Source organism: Labrus mixtus, chromosome 7 (genome assembly GCF_963584025.1).
Source record: "Labrus mixtus chromosome 7, fLabMix1.1, whole genome shotgun sequence".
Lineage (NCBI taxonomy): Eukaryota > Metazoa > Chordata > Actinopteri > Labriformes > Labridae > Labrus > Labrus mixtus.
Window position 1 is genome coordinate 2,448,342 of NC_083618.1, and position 21,488 is coordinate 2,469,829.

Genomic DNA, 21,488 nt, shown 5'->3' on the forward strand with positions numbered 1-21,488 from the left:
TTTTCATTTTGTGCAGACATGATGATTAAAGAGGAGCTATAGACAGCGTGCTGTAAGTCACCTGTCTGACAAGATGTTTATCACAGTTTTACAGATGAATTACAGACAAGGTGGTTTGGGAAAATATATTTTTATTGTCAAGTCCAGCTTCTCTTTGACCTCAGAGTCAGTGAAGGAGTGGAGACATGTAGAGCAACAATGATAAATTGCTAAATCAATCTTAATAATAATATCCACAGTTTATATAAAAACATAAAAAGAAAACATTTAAAAGTAAGTTTAGGCTTTTAAGTCCATCAGGATCCATTTAAATCCTCACCACGGTGGAGTCTAAGGACAGAATTGTTCATTTCCTTTTGTTTGTCTGAGTGACACTGTTGATCCAGCCCAGGTAGTTCCTGACCTTGGTGTAGACACCGGGGTAGTTAGCAAAGGCACAGCCTATGCCCCATGACACAATACCCTCAAACTTACCGTCACAAACAAGTGGTCCTCCTGAGTCACCCTGAGAATGGAAAAACACACAGTTAGTAGTTTGGTTATCTGACACATATTAACGTTAAAATGAGGGCTTGACAGATCTGATTTCGTGTGTCTTTTACAGGAGATCACATCTGAGAATCTGCATCTTTTTTTGTGGCTCAATTATTCATATAAAAGGTTTTGAAGCAGCAAAAATGGCTGAATTGGGAGAATATTAACATTCAAATATAAATTTTCTCACAGCTTTACAGAGCATATTCTTTTATGTCATTTTGAACATTGCTTAGGTCTTTTCTGGCACTCTGCTCTCATTAACTAGTGTTTTCAGAATAATACTCATGTCTAGCATCATACAGCACATGCTCAAGTTTGTGAGTAGCTAATGAAAATCTTTCAGCATTTTGTTTGGTTTTAATTTTGATGGTGATTAATTGGCCTTTTTAGAATATTGAACCAATGAAATACTGTAACAGCCTCACTATTGTGAAATCAACATGAAAGCCAAATAATGCTTCCTGTTACATTTGACACATTAGTCATTTTCTGTGTCATAGTTCAACATCAGCAGTGATCTCTTCTACTGTAACTTTTTGATCATCACATCACAACTCTGTGCCTCACCTGACAGGAGTCTTTCCCTCCAGAGACAGAGCCAGCACACACCATGTTCTGCGTGGTCCTGAAGTAGTAGCGCGAGCAGGAGGGGAAGATGTCTACATCCACAGACCTGAGAACAGGTGACAACATGTAGCTGTTGAGCCAGGTCACACCCCAGCCGCTCACCGTGCATCGGGCCCTGTAGTCCAAAGACTGTGAGTTTGAATCTAGCAGAGAGACTGGCTCCACCATGGCATTGATGACAGCTGGACGCTCCAACTGACCCACAGAGAAGGAATGATTTAGGTTTGAAACCTGTGCTTTAACTTTTATCATATATATTTTTAGTTGGTTTATAATATTGGGGCATTCAATATGCATGGGAGGTCCAGTGAAAAGTACCTGTTAACATGCATTATGGGAAATGTAGGATTCAGCTCTTTTGAAATTTGGCCAATACCAAGACTATAAAACTACAATATTTCTTGCATCCAATTTGACCATTGACTTTGATTTTGACCAAATTCTGATTCTTATGAAATCTACAAATGTAGGCCTATATTTATTTGTAAATTGTATTTCATTCAAACAAACAAACAATAAAAAAGTTAAGAAAAACAAACATAAAATCTCAAATTTTGAATGAAAAGGAGCAGAAAGAAGACTAATCTTATAATATCTGCCCCTCTTTCACAAAGCATTAATTAAAACAAAACAAAACACTTCATTCAAAAACAATTTAAACATTTTTTATATAGATGCATCCCTACATTGTTGAAGCATCACTTTAAGTTCATATAATAAGCAATTATTGAATGAGCCAGCACATGGGTTATTTAGATCACTGTATCTGTGTCAGTGATAAACATTTGAAACTGATTCTAACCTATATGTCCTAAATCACACGATCTAATTCAAATCTTTATCGATGTGTAAGTCTGTGTTATTCCACAGTCATCCCTCACCTTAAGCAGCATGATGTCATTGTCAAATGTCCAGGGGTTGTACTGGTTGTGCCTAACGACCAAGGAAACATCGAACTCCTGCTCAAAGCCCTCCACCTTCATAATTTTGTGCTGACCCAGCACCACTTTCATCAGGAGAGCCCTAAAAGACCACAATAAAGGACCAGATTAGTAAAGTGAACGTTGATTCAATATAGATCGGACACATAATACATAGTCCCATTGTTTAACATATTTCTAAGAAGTTTTTTTACACAGACCACGTGTCTCTGTGGACGTTTAGTAAATCTACACTTGTGAGGGCCTCAGGTGTAAACCGCAGTAACTTACGGTCTCCAGCAGTGGGCAGCAGACACCACCCACTGTGGGTGGATGAGGGTGCCTCCACAAAAGTGGTAGTTTCTGAACGTGAGGGAGGCCTGATACCTTATGGAGTAGGGGGATACCTCCATCCCCCCAATGATTCTTTGACCGTACACACCTAGGAGCAGAGGACAATGTTAGGTGTAAGAATGTGTCTTGTGGGTTGTATTGAGGTAGATATCGATAAGATCAGTTGTGTTACTGAAGGTAAAAAAAAGACAGTAGTTGTGTAATGTGAATAAATTCTCAGATGCAATGGTGCCTCACCTGTTAGGTTTACAAAAAGCAGGAGGAGCAGTGAGAAGTGATGTGATGGATCCAGATTCATCTCAGAAACTATGACCTCTCCTTTAACGTTGAAAGGATAGCTGTCAAAGAGTATGGTTTACATCCATTATTTCCTTATTTATAATGTTGACATTATAAAAAAAAGGCAATTTCCGAAAACAACCTGTACTGTTACATTTCATATTCAAAAGAATATTACATCTAAGATTATTTTACTAAAGCATTCACTGCTGTACAAATCATGGTTTGCTTTCATTTCCAGTAGGACAGATCTGCGCTGAGGCTTTATGTCTGATCACAAAACAAATGTCCAGAAATGATTGTTTCTTGAACCACAAATGGTTTGATTGGCTGGTCATATACTTCACTTTATTTTTCTTTATTTCTGACACAAAGGTCCATATCAATTGATACAGGTAAAGGATATATAACACATGACGATTCATATCCATCATTAACCAGAAAACAATCTTATACCATGTAGCAGTAAAGTATTTTGCAGTGAAACATTATTTCTACAACTAAGATAATCTTTCCGGTTTGGTTCACATTTATACTTACAGTGCTTACATAGAAAGTTTGTATAAACAGGGAAAACATCCTTTGTATTGCATGTTTAAATAAATCACATATTTAATTCCAATAGAAATGATTTGATACTCTGAAGTTGGTCCTGCAGCTTGTAAACATTTCATAAACTTTCATTGCAATCAAACTAAAACAGTGATATTGTTCAAATGCGACAACGCTGTCTCACCTTAGAGTCAAGTGGAAAAATGTCCAATTCCAGCACCCACACACACCCTCACACACTTCATTCACACAATAAAGGTGGAGAAACCTCCATCCACTTTTATACTGAAACCATACCTGCTGCTTTCATTGTTCTCTTCTATTGTCCATCATGCAGTATAAGGAAAGCTGAGAGTGTGACCTAGTACACTATGCCTCTGTGATCTTTGTTGTTGGGAGTCTTTTGTCTGATAGTCGAAACAAAGTCAAGAAAAATGATGGGAAGCCTTGGCAGACATGTGGTTGGTGTATTCAGTAATGTTACAGAGGGCTGGACAAAAGATTGTTTGATGTCTGGGAATTAAATATTTCCCTCTAGTGAGACAGCAACCTGAGATGCAGCAGACAGCAGCATTTATCCCCCACTTCATCTACTTATTGCAATTAAATGCCTTTAATTTAACTACCCTATTTAAACGAGTATTTGTAGCAGCTTTGTAATGTCACAACACGAGACAAACAAAAATAATAGTGTTCAATCAATATCACATATGGCCTGTGTTCACTTGATGTACCAGGATGCAGTTCTTGGTGTCCTTCCTCTCTTCTCATAGTCTTTCCCGTCTCTCTTTTCGCTCTCACCCAGGTTCCCAGCATGTTAGTTTCCTCATACAGGGGTGTTTGAATTGTAACTCATTGCTTCCATATCGTCTGCTTTCCCCAAGGTGCCGTTTCAACACTTAGGTTGAAAGGTGATAGTCTTTGTGTGTGTGTGTGTGTGTGTGTGTGTGTGTGTGTGTGTGTGTGTGTGTGTGTGTGTGTGAAAGACAGAGATATAATAAGGGGGATGCCTTTCACAGAACTGAATGCAGAAACATGTACTGAAATGTGACTTCATTTGGAGAGCTAATGTGACCTGCTCGTATTTCATCTTGATTCACAGTTGTTGACAGTTCTTTAAACAGTTTCTACTTATTATTACATATTTCTGAAAAGTTTAGCTCAATGAAATATAAATGCAGACAATTAAAGCAGTTCAAACTGTGTATTTCAAGGGTAGGAAACCAAAATCATAAACAGTTTCCTTTTTATTTAAATAGTCATGCAGATTCTGTTATGTTTTTGTTTTATCATCCTAACCTATCACATCGCATGTTAAAGTAAATATTATTTAGTTCGACATTTAACTATAAAAGCCTATAACTTGCCAAAGAGGAGATTAATGAGGGTATCCCCATAGATCATTTTAGTAACCTATAGGTGTAAGACAGTTTAGCTAGGACACAGTTAACATAAAAAAGTAAGCTTAGGAATTATTTAAGTTTAGGAAAAATTAGCTTGGAAACAGTTGCCGTATGCCTTTTTTTCAGATCTGCATTTCTGCAACAGTGCCATAACGAGGATCCACCGTTATAATGCCCCTGCTATCACCTCCGATGGTGGAAGGCTATAGCTTGAGACGACTTGGTGAATATCAAGCCTTAAAAAGGCGATCTTAGAAAACAGTTGTCTTAGGAAAAAGTTCAGGAAGAAAAAAAATGAAGCCAATGTGGAAGTGCAAAATCCTGAAGTTCCTCCAGTGTTCACTTGAGGCTGGCTGCAGGAACACCGTTAGTCACATGACTGGCGAAGAAGCCGTTTTTACAGCGTAAATAAACATGTTTACGGCCTGCTACGAAAAGAAACAAAATGGTCTGATTAGTTATTGTCATTACTCGCACACACTGTACCGGGGGTGAATTTTTTTTTTAAACGCCTCCGTTTTGATTTTTAAAATGATATCCATAGTTAGGCGCATAGCTGACATTATTGACAGTTGGGCACGATGTAACGGTTCTTCAAGAGTCTTAAAACCCGCCTCAGCTTTGGCTCTAAGCCTGTCGTTAGTTTGACTGAAAGTTAGGCTGAGACAGCATTTCCAGCATGGCGGCTGCTGCTGATGATCCTCCGGAGCCCCCTACTGTAACAGATGGCTGACGTCACTCAGGCTTCATCCATTAATATTTACAGTCTATGTCCTATACACACACACACACACACACACACACACACACACACACACACACACACACCTCTACCTCAAGCTCTCCACCAATCACACAAATGACAACATGCATTGAATACTGTCATAAGGCACTTGGAGTATCGGACAGTCTTACGACCTCTCAGATCACTGCTGTCAATCTGACACATTCACTGACATTAAGGAGAACTCAGAAACTGCCATAACAGTTGTTACCTTAATTAACACAACAGTTAACAATCATGCAGTCTGATCCGTTACAGTAAACAGTTTAGCCAGGGAAACAGTCTCATCTTATCTGTAGCCTGTAAAAGTAAGCAGCCATGTTTATAATCTAAAGTCCTATCAGAAATCAGCACCTTTTAAGATGAAAAATCATATCATTTTACGATATGAGTTTGGGCTAGTGGGTAGCTACTTGCTTGCCAAACAATTTTAGGTCTTATAGTATCCTACTTCCTGTTTTAAAAACAGATATGAGATTGGTATCATTTTCATTTAAATATTCAAAAGCAAAGAGTCTATGTTTACCTCTCAAAATACAGAATTCAGAGAAATGACAGTAGAGACAGTAGAGACAGCAGACTATGTTTATTATGTCTACATTACTCTATCTAGATTAGCCAACACAGTCCTTAACAGTGGAAGATCAAAACAAAAATGTGAAAAGAAAAACTGTTAAAGTATAAAATGATGCAGATATAAATAGCCTACATTAAACTAAAACAAAAACAAGCTTCATCATGTGGGTCTTTAGCTGCTAGCAACACATGACCACGATAATCATTTTATTCACATTGAAAACAAGTGGCAAAGCGCTTTACAATTAAAACAGGGACAAATAGTAAAAGAAAAATACAAAATTAGACAATAAGTAAAACAAATATATAAAAGCAAATAAACAGGTAAATAAGGATCAAGAATAAATTGAACATATAAATCAATAAAAACAACTGGTAAAGAAGTGGGCTACACAAGCAGCAGCCAACAGTTACTAAAGTCGACCGATAGACGTTTCCAAAACTGTGGAACTCTTTGCCCCCGGACATCCGTCTCTCTCACACTATTGGTGTTTTTAAAACTCGCCTTAAGACATATTTATACTCAATTGCTTTTAATGTTCAGTAACCCATCAAACACAAAAAACCCATAGCTCTGTTATTCTCTTGTTACACTGGAATTAACTGTCACTTGTTCTTTTCTTTTTTTATTGTTGTTGTTCTTGTCTGTTACTTTCTAATGCTTTGTTTCTGCAAAGTTCAGCACTTTGGATCAACTATGTTGTGTTTAAAGTGCTATATAAATAAAGTTGAGTTGAGTTGAGTTTTAAGAAGAGGACACTGAATCTCCCTGCCTGAAGATTCACAGCTGTGGGCCTCGCACTGCAATGGCTCAGTTTTAGGAGCTGCTAGTAGGGCCCTGCTGGAGGATGGCATGCAACAGCCAGACTCATAGAGAGTTATCATATCACAGATAAAGGCTGGAGCCTCGCCATTTAATGCTCTGAAACAATCAACGATTTCAAAATGTCTAAAACTCACAGGTATCCAGTGAGGAGAAGAGAGGGCAGGTGTCATATGTTCACTTTTCTTATTTCTTATTAAAAAATGGTTGGCAGCAGTGTTTTGAATGAACTACATTATATGCTTGTGAGTAAATTGCCTTACAATACTTGAGTCTGAAAGAAATAAAATGTATTGATTATTTTATCCAAGTCGGCAGAAGAAAGGAATTAACCTGATTTTGGTTAATTGTCTCAGTTAAAGGCTTTATATGTGATTTTTTGATCCAGCAGATGTCGCCCTTGAGCACCAGCATGAAACTAAAACAACTTGCGCTGCATTGTTTTGTTAGCATGCTAATGCTAGTGATCTTTATTATGCTCGTATCTTCACACTGCATGTAAATTTACCTGAAATGAGCGTGATCTAGAAACACAGTTAAGCAGTGAGTACAGTATGTTATTCTTCTTTTCTCTAGTCCCTCAATTAAACAACTTTTATACTCGAGGGGAGGAGTCAGCCGGCCGTCCCGACGATGTAAACAAAGTGAAGATAGGACTCTGAAAACATCACAGACAGTGGGACTCGGGTGTTACACCCATTGTAGACAGTCATGACTCACAGAGTTATTTTCAGAGGATATACTTGATTTATATTATATTTAAGTGTGAAAAATCAAATATAAAGCCTTTAAACAAAATATAACTGAAAAACTTTTGTAGGTTGGTATAAAGACAATGTCAAAATCTATCTTTGTGAAAGATACAAACAGTGGTGTATGAGAAAATATGTCTTTAAGGTAAAACAACAATTAATAATGACTGGCATCATTTACAAAAACAGTTGATATACATAACAATGTTTTGAATAAAAAAAAAATCTATAGTTTGAAGGTGATTGTGAGTGAAGACAGGCGAGTGTCGGTACAGGAAACACCTGACAACAGGAGGCCACACAAAGCCGTCTCTCCCGCTCTACTGGGTGAAGCATCAATTATTCAGCTCGCTCTAAATGTGGGACATGAGGAGGTCAGGCAAGATTCTCCTCACATGCTGCGGAGGATGCTGACTCGCCAAAAGAATGATGATGAAGAAGATGATAATAATAATGGTGATGATTAGCCTGGTAATAGAGAGTTATTATCATGACTCATACACACACAGAGGAACACTTGTGCATAGAATACCCCCTCAGCTCGAAACAAAGATGCAGACAGATAGACAGACAGACACACACACACACACACACACACACACACACACACACACACACACACACACACACACACACACACACACAACACACACACACACACACACACACACACACACACACACACACACACACACAGAATGCTGTTGAAACATTTCAGCACGGATAAGACTGGATGATGACACAGAAGGAGCATGCTGATACAGTATAGATGAACCTGTTCGGCACAGTACCCTGTGTTGCCATGGCAACAGTGTAAAGCCCTCTCATCAAGCCATGAGAAAGCGGTGAGTGCATGGGATGGCGGTGAGAAGGGGAGGGGGTGCTGCAAGATTCTGAAGGTGAACTTTGTGGCGCCCTTTTTCTTTTCAGTCAATGCTTCATGTCATGGTCAAGGATGAAATCAAAAACTTTTTTTTTTTCTCAGAGGAGACTGGCGGATAAAGGTTGTTGTGACTCCTAGTTCTTTCCTGAAAGGAGGGGATACCCACGGTCAGACAGACAGACAGGAGCTGAGGACACTGGTCGTCTGAATGCATTGGTTTAGTAGGGTGTAGGACAGCGGCCTCCACAGCTATGAGGAGCTTGCTCGTGTGTTTATGTTGTGTGCTTCTGGACCTCACAACAGTCCAAAGTGAGTACGACTTTTCAACCTTCTGTTGCAGGAATAATTCAACAGTTTGTACACATGTTACAAACTGAAATATGTATACATATATGATATACATTGCATATCATACATTATACATGTTTCTTTTTTTCCCCTCAGAGTTACAGTAGATGAGAATATCAATTCCACTTTCATGTGTGTGTGGTAAATATGAAGCTAGAGCCAGCAGCTAATTAGCTTAGCTTAGCACAAAGAATTTGAACGGAGGGAAACACCAACACCTGGAGCCTCTTTGCACCTCAAAGTCACTCAAATATATCTTGTTTCTTTAGTCATAATGGAACAGAAACGTTCTTGAATGTAAACTGGTTTCCTGGCTTGTCTGGAAAATATCCCCCCTGTGAAAATGTGACTAGTCATTTGTATACATTTTTAGAACAAGACTTTAACAAGAAGCAAAATAATCATTCTGGTTGAAATGTAAAGATATTCCTATTACTTTCCAGCCATGATTTCAACAAGAAAAGCGTAAATACTTCCATGAGTGCGGCTATACTGTTCCCACCACTTCTTCTGTATACCCTGAGGCTAATGTACAGAAGTTGAGCTGTTGCATAAGAGAGTCATAAAAGAGCCCCTCTCTTATGTTTCAGAGCCAAGAGTGAGGTGGTGACACTAGAAGGTCAGGTTATATTGGATTACCTTCATTACATGGTGGCCTCCCAGGTGACAGAAAACCACTAATTGTTAGGCTGAGTCAGTGGGCTTGAAAGAGGGATTAAGAGGGCCTCACTCTTTATGCTTCCCTTTTGTTCACCGAAAGACTTGTCATGTTTTATGAAATAGACTTTTTTAAGAGTATGAAATTCATACCATGGGGAAGCTTTTGAGCCATTTTTTTTTTTTTACAGCAATGGGGGAACATTTTTGTTTTGTCCACTCGAAAGATGCTCAACCAGTCAAACAGAAATGAATGAACTTTTCGGGTGAAAGACGAAAACATCTCTAGGAATCTACAAAAAACATCTGTTTAATATTATTGTTCATACACAGGTCGTGTGCTCATGCAGGGCCGTATCGTAGGTGGACACACTGCTGCACCAAACTCCATCCGATACATGGTGTCACTGCAGAGCACCAGGGGTCAACACTTCTGCGGGGGATCATTGGTTCACAGATACTGGGTGCTGACTGCAGCGCACTGTAACATTGGGTAAGAATAATGAAGTAGTCGCTGGTCCTTTTTGCTGAATCTGTTGAGAGTATTACTGTAATACCACGGTGTCATTATTTCCATGTTTGTAAGGTTACATGATTTTATTTGTTTGTCATGTAGCCATGCTAGCAGTGTGGTTCCAAGGATGGAATTGTTGTGCTGCTGGTCAGTCCCCGCCTTCTTTCCAGACTAAAATGTGCTCAGTGTAATAAAGACACGTATCGATTGAAGTATCAAAGAATATAAATTTAGGGGATTCAGACACCCCAGTGTCCAGACAAACAGTAGAGATATTTCAGTCTTTAACTTCTTGATTTTTCGGTTAAATAATCTCTCAAAAAAACCTTAACATAAATTGTTACAGACATTGTGGGCTTAAATGTTCCTTTGCATACTGGCTTCAAAAAAGTTAAGTTAACTACAGGCATTTTGTTAGCGCTTGGCTCTGTCACATTCAAGGGAAAAACAAGGAACTGGACCCACGTGCAGAATTAACTAAAACTATTTATTTAAACAAAAAGGCAAAAACTAAAACTTCCTATCAAAACGTCCAAACTGAGAAAATCCAAAAACTGAGAAACACTGAGAAACACTAGGAAACACTGACACTCCAACATACGACAAATCAACACTGGCAACTTACAACAATGATCTGACCGGACGAGGGACGGAACACAGAGACTAAATAGACACAGGGGTAATCAAACACAGGTGAGACTAACAAGACACAGGTGAGGACAATGAAGGTAATCAACACGGAGGGAAACACACAGAGGCAGGAATACAATACAAGAAGGAGAACTACAAACTAAATCATGAAACACTAAAGACACACAGAACTCAAGAATGTAAGATTACCACTAGAACAAAGAAACACAAGGATAAGAAACTACAAAATAAAACAGGAAACACTTAAGACTAAACTATGAAACATTAAGACAAAAACACACAAGGGAAACAAGCAACACTAGGATTGACAGGAGAAATTAAAACATGGAAACTAAACTTAATGAGACCAAATCATGACAGGCTCTACTTCATGGTGCCAATTGTATTTGAATTGTATTTACCAACTGTGTTGTTTCGAGAGACATTTTGTGTGTCTATTTCAAAATGGAGTTGGGGTTTCCGCAACTATTCAGTCATCAAGTAAACAGTTTTGATAAAGCATAATGGCAGTTTAGAATGTCCCAAATGCATAAAGTAGCCAATTGGGATATTAACGTTAGCACTTAGCTCAAAGCACCACTGTGTCTAAAAGAGCAGCTACAGTAGCATGGCTGTGTCTTTGTCTTGTTCTAAAACACTTTGTTTTTAGAATCCTGACTTGTAAATTGTAAAAGGTTTAAGAAAAGAGCTGCCTTCTGATGCCTCAAAATGATTTAAAATTACTTTTCTTATAAACCATTTTTTGTAACACTTGCACGGGCACTGATGTTCCTCTGCTGCAGTGAACTATGTAGAAGTCAGTGTGTAGTAGCTCACTTGGCATGATGTTATAGTGAGAGCAGATGGTCTAAACAGATGCCCTCAAAGCAAACATCCACTTTACTATGAGTGTAGCTAACGTCAAAATCACGCCACTTGATCCTGATGCAGAGTGTAACAGTGTACAGGCCACTTGGAAGTCAAACAGTGCACAGATGTAGTCGTGTCAGCTGACCTTGGCACAACATCGATGTGTGTGTGCAAGGGGGAAGTGTGATCTTGACGCGACCCAGGAAATTGGCCGTAATTCTGTAATACTGTCCCAGCTCTGTCTGCACACAGTAAGCCATTGTTTCCTGGCTGACACTCTTATGTCTGCATGTGCTCACTCTGCACTGTGACTTTGGCTTCATGTTGTGTGCTCATTTTGTCTCCTCTTTCTCCCTGTGGAAATATGATAAAACATTTAATGTTTTGGCTGTGATCTCTACAGTTTTAGTGTATGATAAAACATGTGAAGTAAAATGTAATTTTCATCTTTTAGGGCAGAGCACATGATGATCGTTGCGGGCGACTACATTGTGAATTCCTTCGAGGGCACTGAGCAGTACGCTAAACCCCACAGGCTGGTCACCCATCCGCTCTACAACGAGAGCACCAACAATGCTGACATCATGCTCATTAAGGTACTGCAGTCTTATCCATATCCATATTGTTGTCATACCTAACAGTTTCATATTTTCAGTTTGTTAATTAATGCATGCTGTTCATTAAATTTGCAAATATTCTGACCCTGAGCAAATATGTGGAATTTGTAATTTTTGTAGCAGGGCAGGTACTGTACAGTAGGATTATGGGTTTTTAATTTTCTCAGAAAAATACTCATATTTAATTTGAATGTCCCCATCAAATCAAAATATTGTTGAGAGCAGAGTTTACAGGCTGTGAACAAGAAAACAAAACAAAAATACATTTGTATAGGGGCGAGGGGGGACTAATGAGGTGTTGATCAATTATTGTAGAACTTTTTATATCCACAATGTGGAAGATTGTCTTTGGCTTCACAAGAAAAAAAACAAAAAAAACATGAACACAAACAAGACAACATTCAAGCACAGAAAGAGACCAGAAGAACGCCTGGAGTCCTCAACAACATCACAGTTGACAACATCATTTTTAATATTGATAAAAATGATTATCAAAGAACTGCTTATTATCAGGAAAATAATCATTGATCAATAACTTCTTAATCAATAAATCAATTGATTTTTATTTATATTGCGCCAAGTCATAAGCAAAGTATTCTTATGACACTTTACATAAGAGGCAGGTGAAGACTGTAGTCTTTGATATTGTTTTAGAGAAATCCAACTGTAGAGCAACATAGCAACCATTTAGCAGGAATCAAAAAGAGATAGAAGCCCCTTTCACACATGCAAATCAGATAATTTCCAGGAAATTCCGGGACAACATGTCCCTTACATTTCACTGAAGTTCCCTTTCACACATGACCCTTGGACAAGTTGGGGGCTCTCAGAAGACAAGATATAACTTAGGAGATACATTGCAAAGATTTAAAACAAATCCAAGATGGCAACAGAGTCTGATGCTCTTATGACTCTTTTTTCCTTTAAATCAATATTTATATACTGTATATTGAAATTGTATTATTCTAGGATAAGCCCCTTGAGGTATATCATCTCGTTTTCAAGGGGGTCCCAACTGCAAATCAATGGACAGTTTCAGACATCAATGCTATGTGTAATCAGGAATATTATTAACTAAATAAACGTAAGAGTGGAAAAGAATGTGCTGGCAAGCAAAAGATAATTTTGGATAATTTCCCAGTATGTAGTTAATGTGTGAAAGGGGCTAGAAAAAGAAAGAAAGAGACATTAACGTAGCAGCAAAATGAAGAGCAGATTATATATATTTGTTAGTGATAACACGAGTGTTGAACTAATGTTTTTCCTTTACATATTCCTACTCTCAAACTGTCCTTTGATTTTGCAGTTGCGAGCCCCCATGGTCCTGAACCGATATGTCTCTCTGGCGCCTTTGCCCAAGCAGGGGACAGGAGTGGTCGAGGGCTTGGTTTGTCGGGTGTCTGGGTGGGGCTACAACAGTGCAGGTGGAGGCCGGGCCCCCTTCACCCTCAGAACTGTGACTGTACCGATTGTTTCGAGTGCAAGGTGTAACAGCAGCGAGTCATTTAATGGAAACATCACAGCGAACATGATCTGTGCTGGTTACAGGACTGGAGGAAAAGATGCATGCAAGGTTTGCACACCCACTGTCCACTCTGACCCCTTTTTTCTCCAAAAAGTTATCATTTGATCTTTGCAAAGTGATTAAATACATTTAGAAATAATATAAATCAAATAAATGATCAAAGGTATCAGCCCTTATTCTCAGTGCATGTATCAGATAGCACAGGGTTGTCTTCTTTTCATCGGGTCGTATCAAAGCGATACAATAACACAGTTTTGGGAAGCTCATCCCCCTGATAGTTTGAGGATGTAGTTCATCATGTCAGTGTTGATTCAGCTACAAGCTTTTATTAAACAGACGTGGCAGTCAACCCTCAAGAGTTCTGATAGTTACAGCAGAGATAAAATAAGCCTGAAATAGCATCAGGACTAAAAACCTTGTTTTACATTTAAAGTAGTGTCATTTGTAGCCACTGCCATCATCATATGATTTTCATTTTATTATTTGTATCAAGAAATAATTTTTTGCTCCAACATGGTGGGAGAAGAAAATAACATGGAATTCAATGTGTGATATACCAGTAGGCTACATTCTGCCTTAGGTAAAGAGCTGAATGACTAATTAAAATGTGCTATATTTAACCATGCAGTAGGCAACTTTGTGGCAGGGAGAGCTTAGAATTTTATGAATCCAACCATCCGGTGATCTGTTCAAGTCTGTTTTAGCTTCTGTTGACCATTTTTTTTCATTCAAAAATGTCCCCAGAGATCCAAAGAATGAACCACCATTTCTATCAAATGTGTAACATCTTACATTTGTGATTAGATCACATGCAGGCACGTGTGACTCTCAGATATTTCCATGTGAAATCTGACGCATGACATGTTAAAGGTTATAATTTTTGCAAAGGTCAAAAATGTAATGAATCCATATAAAAGCCAAAGTGGCTTCAACAGCAATTCTCTATTAGATAGGGCAGCTAAAGAGAGGATAGAGTGTGTGGGGGGGGGTGACATGTAGCAAAGGGCTGTGGTCAGATTCAGTCCCACGGCCGCTGCAACAAAGACTATAGCCTCTGTATGTGGGGAGCGTGTCATAACCGCTTGGCAATCTGGAGCCCCTACTAGGATATTTCTCACCTTTGAACTTTTATATCTTTAATATCAGGACTATTAATGAGTTTCAGATGCTCTTATTTTGGAAGAATTATACTTTGATTATACTGAAGGGACTATGACAGAGTCTTGAGATTTAAGTTAAATTTTACCATTGAACCCATGTTTGGCCTGTTTTACAATAAAGGTGACCCAACGTTGCTAACATGTCTGATACATCAATTTTGTAAATAAGTATAAATAAGCATAAATTAATGTACCATGTAAGACCAACATCAGAGGACACTAAACGACTATACAATTAATAATGAAAAACTGTTTTTTTTTTTTAACAAGGTTCATGTGACATGATAGCTGGTTCAGGGTGTGGTCTCGTCCTTGCAGGGAGACTCTGGGGGGCCTCTGGTGTGTGGGGGGCGTGTCTACGGTGTTGTCTCCTGGGGCAACGGCTGTGGTAATGCTAAGTTTCCAGGAGTCTACTCGGCTGTGTCCAAATTTCGCCGGTGGATTGACCAAAACATCTACCGCTCACACTATCGCTGTACCAGATACTGATGAAGAAGATAATAAAAATGCTGTATACTGAGTTTTTTGGATGGAGATTTATTTTTCTAGTTCTCAGAGCCACTGCTATTCTGATCATGTTTTCAGTATACCAATATAATAATCATGCATCTTGTTTTTTTCATTCACCAGTAATAAATGTCTCTGGCAGAGTTATTGTTGGATTTACTACAGAGGGCACTTTATGAGCCGCCTGTCCTCTAAATATACATCCAGTAATGTAAAGCTAATAACTTGTGATAAATATCCTAATTCAGAACATGCTTAGAACTGGGTGAGTGGAGATTGAGTATTGCACATGTATGCTTATCTGAAGAGGTCAGAGAGGTTATTTCAGTCCTTTCATTTTCCATTTTTTTCTCCTTGAAGGCTTATGAAAATGTTGTTTTCCCCCAATCACCTTCACATTGAAGTCATACATGAACAAGACAAATACATTTTCTCCAACATTTTCTCACAAGAGGCTTCTTCAGTTTAATGAACCTTATCTCGTGCAAAGGTTTATAAATATTTCAGGCTCATGTTCTTCTGTTTTAATATGATTCAAAATAGTTTAATTTGAATGTTTTGAATGGGAGGAAAGGACAAAGTTAGTTGATCTTCAGCAGGTGACCTTTGTTGTTATTGTAAAATGGGGTTAACCATGTGGATGTTTGGAGTTTGGTCAGACACAGACATATGTATGTACTGTATATGAGTTGGTTAATAAGTTTATTTGTGTATTCACTTTACTTTGCACAGACGTTACATTTGATTATGTAAACCGTGCTACCAAAGGAATCCGAAAGTAACCTTGAATAAGTCCAAGCTGACTTTTGGTTTCACACTTAAACAATGATCTCCTGGATAAACACTATATTTGAGTGGCCCATCTTTCTGTCTCAACATTTTTCTATGCTGACTTTCCCACTATTTATCTCACATCATTTGATCTAAAACATGTACGAGTAGAATGCCATGAACTCTGCAAATGATATGTTAGAAGAGATTGTTTTGATACTTTTGTATGTCTGTTGTTCAATACAAGCTTGTTCAGGTTTAATGAATTAACAGAATAAAAATGGATGACAATAATCACATGCTGATGGACAATGTGTAAAACTGATATTGAGATGTTGTGATATGAAAGGTGAGACTCTGATAACATCACAGTCTCTGTGTGTCTGCAGGGAGGAGGCGTGTCACGACTGCACCTCCGCTGTGAATAGTTGACAGCATTCTAAAGGTAATTCTGTGGCGGGTCCACATATCACATTTCATGCCATTGTCTGTCCAATGATATTTGGTAAAGTTCCTCTGAGAAAGGTCAGCTTGTGTCAAGATTTAACACCCCATTCATCACTGACTGTGTTTCTCTTTTGTGAGATCTCTTTGTGCTTCTGTCCCTGGAGAAGAGAGAGATTCATGTAAACAGTAGGTTGTGATGGGCGGCAACAACAATAAAAACAACCCGGGGGGGGGGGGGGGGGGGGGGCTTCATTTAACAGAGTAAACAAGTGGTCCATCTGTGGTCAGGTAACTTTATTCCTGTGATAACCGAACACCAAAATGTTCTCAAACTGGAGCCTGAGATTTGAGGACATGTTGATTTGTTTAGTATGAATCATCATCTAGTCTACTATGAAGCTGTCTAGTATGACTCATTATTTAATAAATTAAAGTATAGAGTGGAATTTGCATCATTTAACCTGGAGGACCATCAAATCTGGAGCAATGAATGATGATTTTTTTTTAAAAAAGCTTTTCCGTTTTACACAATAAATATCCAGGCAATTCATGAACAAAGTCTCAGATCAAGAGCAGATCACTGAAGCCTTCATTCTCACTGTGGAAATGGTCCTCTGGAAATGACTGTGGAAAAACAGCGCAGGCCCTCAGCACTGAAGCTGGAAGTGCGCCATGGGGCCAAAAGTCACATCTCTCAGCCTATGAAAACACTGCCATCCTCTGTTGAGGTCACACCCTTTGGACACATAACATGCTCAAAATCCCTCCGACCAAACAAATGTACAAACATGCCAAGTTGTTAAACAGGTTGAAAACATTTGACGTTCTCTAAAGCGTCGAGTGGTGGCGCGTAAACTGCGTTTTCCCCCCCAAATGCCCACATCAGTGTGCCATGTTTGATCAGCCTATAGAATCGCCACTGTTTGATTGCATCTAGATCCCGGAGAGTGGAGCGTTATCACCACCACGGTCGACTCCAACTGGAAGCTTCTCTAGGCTGCGCACAGAAAACCCCCCCTTGTAGCTCCCTTCGCCAGGTCTCCCCGGAATCCGTGTTTTGCATCGCTCCTCAATTTGCATTTCTCCCTCAGATTTTCCGTGCGACGGGTTCAGCCGCTCGAAACCAGCAGGCGCTCCACGACTCTGTTGTACGTGCGCCTCCATTTCCAGAGCAATACGCACGGAGACAGAAGAAACCCTCTGGATATTTAAAATAAAAAAAAAAGATAATGTTGCCGAGGCTACACGAGCGAGGAAACTGAGGACATTTTGATTTAGTTTTTATTTCTGTTGCGTATACCTACGGAGACAGACACGTGTCTTCGGGGTAAACAGAAAGGGCTAGATCGTGTCAGCGGATAGCATTGTGTTATTTTTTTTGTCTCCCCTCCTCTTTTGTTTGTTATAGACGGCCGAGTTCAAGCTTGGCGACTAGCTCTACATTTCACTTCGTGCGCTTTAGTGATAAAGGCGCATTTTGGAGATGTCGGAAGTGCTACCTTTCAACGAAGAAAAAATGAGTCATTATGGAAATGAGGGCGACGAGGGACACCTTTCCTTTACCTGTCGTCTTCAAGACACCAACAACTTCTTCAATGGCTCGCAGAATAAACGTCCGCCCAAACTCGGGCAGATAGGCAGGAGCAAACGGGGTAATTATCTAATCAAACCTTTTTATTTCTTCGCATGGTGATGTGTTGAATGCGCACATTGGATACCAAAGGATGTCTGTGGAGCCAGATAGGCTGCACCTTTGCCTGGACATGGTCCTCTGCAGAGCGTCTTTGATCTGTTTGCATGTGTGTGTGTGTGTGTGTGTGTGTGTGTGTGTGGGGGGGGGGGGGGTGTATTAGTTTTTAAATATTCTTTTCGCATTGCAACACAACTTGTATGCGCAGTGCGTGCTGTTAAATGCCTTCTGAATGCTGCTCAACAGTGTTACCTCTTCATTGACTGGTTGGAATGACTGAGATTTGTATGTTGTATTATCGCATTTGTGTTTGCATGGTGATCTCATGCTGTTTTCTTTTTGCTTTTTATTTGCATTCTTTGAACATTTTAACCTCACTTGTGGTTGCACATACATGCACTCACAGTAGAACACAGACACAACATAGACAAACATGCAGACATGTATGCACTGCATCTGTAGCTGCAAAGCAAGAAGACATGCAATGTCATGCAAAAATAAAAAAAAATGAACGTTCTTAATGTTAATTACACTCTCTTTTACACACACACACACACACACAGGATCATGCTCATGTTTATCCGTCTCTTTCTCCATGCTCTTACTCTCTCATGCATGCACACATCGCCTCTACTCAGACAGCGCAGTGCTAATGGTTCTGGGCTTTCATGCCCTGCTGTCAGTCGATGGTTGAATTTTAAAGACGCCATACCAAGATGAACACACTCCCCCCCACACCCCCCTTCATTAACTCTCTCTCTCCCCCTGTCATCCACAGTTGTGATTGAGGATGAGAATGGCGACGACGAAGCACTGAAAAATGGGACAGAGAAGACCCCGGCCGAGGCTTAGAGGGTTCGGCTCTTAGACGACCCCCCAAAAAGACTGTCTTGAAATTTTGTATGGCGATATTTACCAGTTTTAATCCAAAGACACTGTATATAAGCACTTTCTCTCATGTGGCAGCAAGCAGCACTTCCACGCCCTCCTCTCCCAGTCAGTCATGGCCATCTGGGTGACACACACTGGCAGGGGCGGGAGATGGCAGCAAGAGGAGACCCCCCAGGTGGACCCCCTCCCACACACACACATATACACACATATACAGACACACTCACGCAAACACAACTCTGATTCCAGGGTCTTTCACCATATATCCAAACGCAAGAGACGACAAAGTGGGGGGGGGCAAGGTGGAGAAAGGAAGAGGTGATGCTGTCGAAATGCAGAAATCAGGGACAGGAAACAAAAATAAATCTGATATAAAACTAAAGCACATACTTCTCTCTCCTATATCTTACCAATCAAAACCTATGGTACCATTCTTTCTGCTCTTCATTTTGATGGAGGGCAAATGAATATCAGAGTTTGTAAATATGGAAAAGGTAGCCCATATTTTCTTGCACAAAGTGGGAGGCTGTAAATTGTTCTTTCTCTGTGTTGATGACTTTATTTATTGATCTTTTGGAACATGTTCTCTGCTGTGACTAAAGGCCCGAGGGAGTGTTTTGTTTTTGTATGTTGGAGAAAAAGGGGAGTGAATGAGAGTGACATTATTTTTCTCTTAACGATTCGCGATGTTGCCTGAGTGTTTTTTTGTTACCATACTTTGCAGCTAACAAGTCATTTATATACCGTGTACCTCCTCCCACCTGTTTGTAAGCTTCCCAGGCTTTCACCTGGATTGGTTGATACTGTAACCTGACTGTACACACCCTATTGATAAACTATTTATATTGCATTGTGCATTATCGTGTGTGCCAAATCTCATGAGGGGATAAACTGTAACCGGACAAATTGTTCTTTTTATTTTGTGCTTTCTACATTTCCTCTTACGATTCAGTCGTTTTGTTGGGTTGCCAATTTTTAGGGCTCTTTCTTAAAAACACTGAATACCAACTCATGCATGGCAAAAATATTGAAATCATGCATGCACGGCAGAAGTTCTGAAACTCTTGTGTATTCTTGAAGCACCTCGTATACAGCTTTGAATGACGAACCTCAAGAAAACAGTCTTAACTCTGCATTGTACTGTACGATTCACACTGATTTGTACAGTGGTCTAATATCTTGTAATAAAGATTATGACAAAGTACTATTTACTGTTTAGTATTGATTGTGGTTTACAGTAAGGAATGCCGTACCTGATGTTGCTTTTTTTGTTTGAAAATTGTTTAAAACTGTAGCAAAAACACAGAAGTATAGTTTTGTATAAGATAGATCATGAAAAATGGCGTAAAGCAGGCTGACTTTTGGATATTGTTCCTTGTACAGTTTTTCTCCTGTTATTGGATTAACTTTCTGGGCTGCCAAGGAAGAGGGAAAGTAGCATCGCGTTCCTTGGAAAGATCAGAAAATGGAAGGAGATAGAAATGAGGGGAAAAAGAAGACGAGCAAATAATCCTTTCAAGAATCGGAAATCCACATTTTGTCCTGAGAGGATCGGACAACCGCACAACAGACTACAATCTTGTGAAGTGCTACAGTATTGCAAATGATTCTGTGGGGCGAAAAATGTACACCACTGCTTCCAAATGCAATAAATGTCTGTTTGCATCTAAAAAACCCACAGCTCCCTCTCTTTTTATCAAGTCCTCCCTTTTCTTTTGATTCTCTGAGATGTAAACAGTGCAGGGCTACCGAGGCATGAGGAACACTGATCAGACGTGACATTTCCAACTCTGCTGTGGTGACTAAATGATTCATGTCGTGTGACGAGTCTCTTGTCAGCGTACAGTGTCTTAAACCCCTTGACTGCTGGGAACACATACATGCAGCAAACACACACACGGCACACACTCAAAAGAGGCCCACATGTCCACTTCAGCTCCAACTGCAGGCAAGAGGCGAGACTAGTATTGCTCGTATCTCTACCTGCCCAATCTTGACAGACACGAAGAGAGGCTGCCTAGGCTGGGTACCATGGTAACAGATGCACCTTTAACTCGATGGGTGCTGCAGTGGTGGTGGTGGTGGTGGGGGGGTGGGGGGGTGGGGGGGGGGAGAGTTTCATTGCAGAATAGTCTTCCCCAAACCCCGACTTGATAGCATCGCTATCTTTAATGGAATGTTCTCCATTCTCTTATCTGTACCTTCTACTCTCAAGACCCCCTATTCACTCAGTGTGTGACCGCATTATCCTGACAAAATAGTCCCTTCTTCCAAGACGGCAGTCAACCATGACGATGGCGCCCACTGCAGTAACAGTGTTTCCCCTCACAGAGAGAGAGAGAGAGGACATTACATTTAGGTAGAAATTGTG

At 39.7% G+C, this 21,488-nt stretch overlaps 3 protein-coding genes across 5 annotated transcripts; 2 read left to right on the forward strand and 1 right to left on the reverse strand.

Moving 5' to 3' along the window:
- Window positions 1-120: 120 nt before the first annotated feature.
- LOC132977311 (trypsin-3-like) lies at window positions 121-3,497 on the reverse strand. Of its 2 annotated transcripts, none has more exons than XM_061041845.1 (6): window positions 3,454-3,497; window positions 2,676-2,756; window positions 2,376-2,526; window positions 2,046-2,187; window positions 1,105-1,359; window positions 121-505 (listed from the first exon to the last, which is right to left on the reverse strand). In XM_061041845.1, the coding sequence occupies exons 2-6, from the start codon at window positions 2,734-2,736 to the stop codon at window positions 347-349; spliced, it is 768 nt and encodes a 255-aa protein (XP_060897828.1). In that variant the 5' UTR covers window positions 2,737-2,756; window positions 3,454-3,497; the 3' UTR covers window positions 121-346. The 2 variants fall into 2 exon arrangements, with proteins under 2 accessions (XP_060897828.1, XP_060897827.1); XM_061041844.1 differs by having other exon boundaries at window positions 2,676-2,776; window positions 3,454-3,493.
- Window positions 3,498-8,350: 4,853 nt separating this feature from the next.
- Window positions 8,351-16,036, forward strand: LOC132977472 (trypsin-like). 2 transcript variants are annotated; one of them, XM_061042056.1, is made up of 5 exons: window positions 8,351-8,799; window positions 9,829-9,988; window positions 11,964-12,105; window positions 13,433-13,699; window positions 15,082-15,263. In XM_061042056.1, exons 1-5 carry the CDS (start codon window positions 8,742-8,744, stop codon window positions 15,094-15,096), a joined length of 642 nt encoding a protein of 213 aa, XP_060898039.1. In that variant the 5' UTR covers window positions 8,351-8,741; the 3' UTR covers window positions 15,097-15,263. The 2 variants fall into 2 exon arrangements, with proteins under 2 accessions (XP_060898039.1, XP_060898038.1); XM_061042055.1 differs by having other exon boundaries at window positions 8,352-8,799; window positions 15,130-16,036.
- A 1,382-nt stretch (window positions 16,037-17,418) lies between these two features.
- On the forward strand, window positions 17,419-20,321 carry camk2n1 (calcium/calmodulin dependent protein kinase II inhibitor 1). Its single transcript, XM_061042057.1, has 2 exons — window positions 17,419-18,188; window positions 19,005-20,321. The coding sequence occupies exons 1-2, from the start codon at window positions 18,020-18,022 to the stop codon at window positions 19,076-19,078; spliced, it is 243 nt and encodes an 80-aa protein (XP_060898040.1). The 5' UTR covers window positions 17,419-18,019; the 3' UTR covers window positions 19,079-20,321.
- Window positions 20,322-21,488: the final 1,167 nt, after the last annotated feature.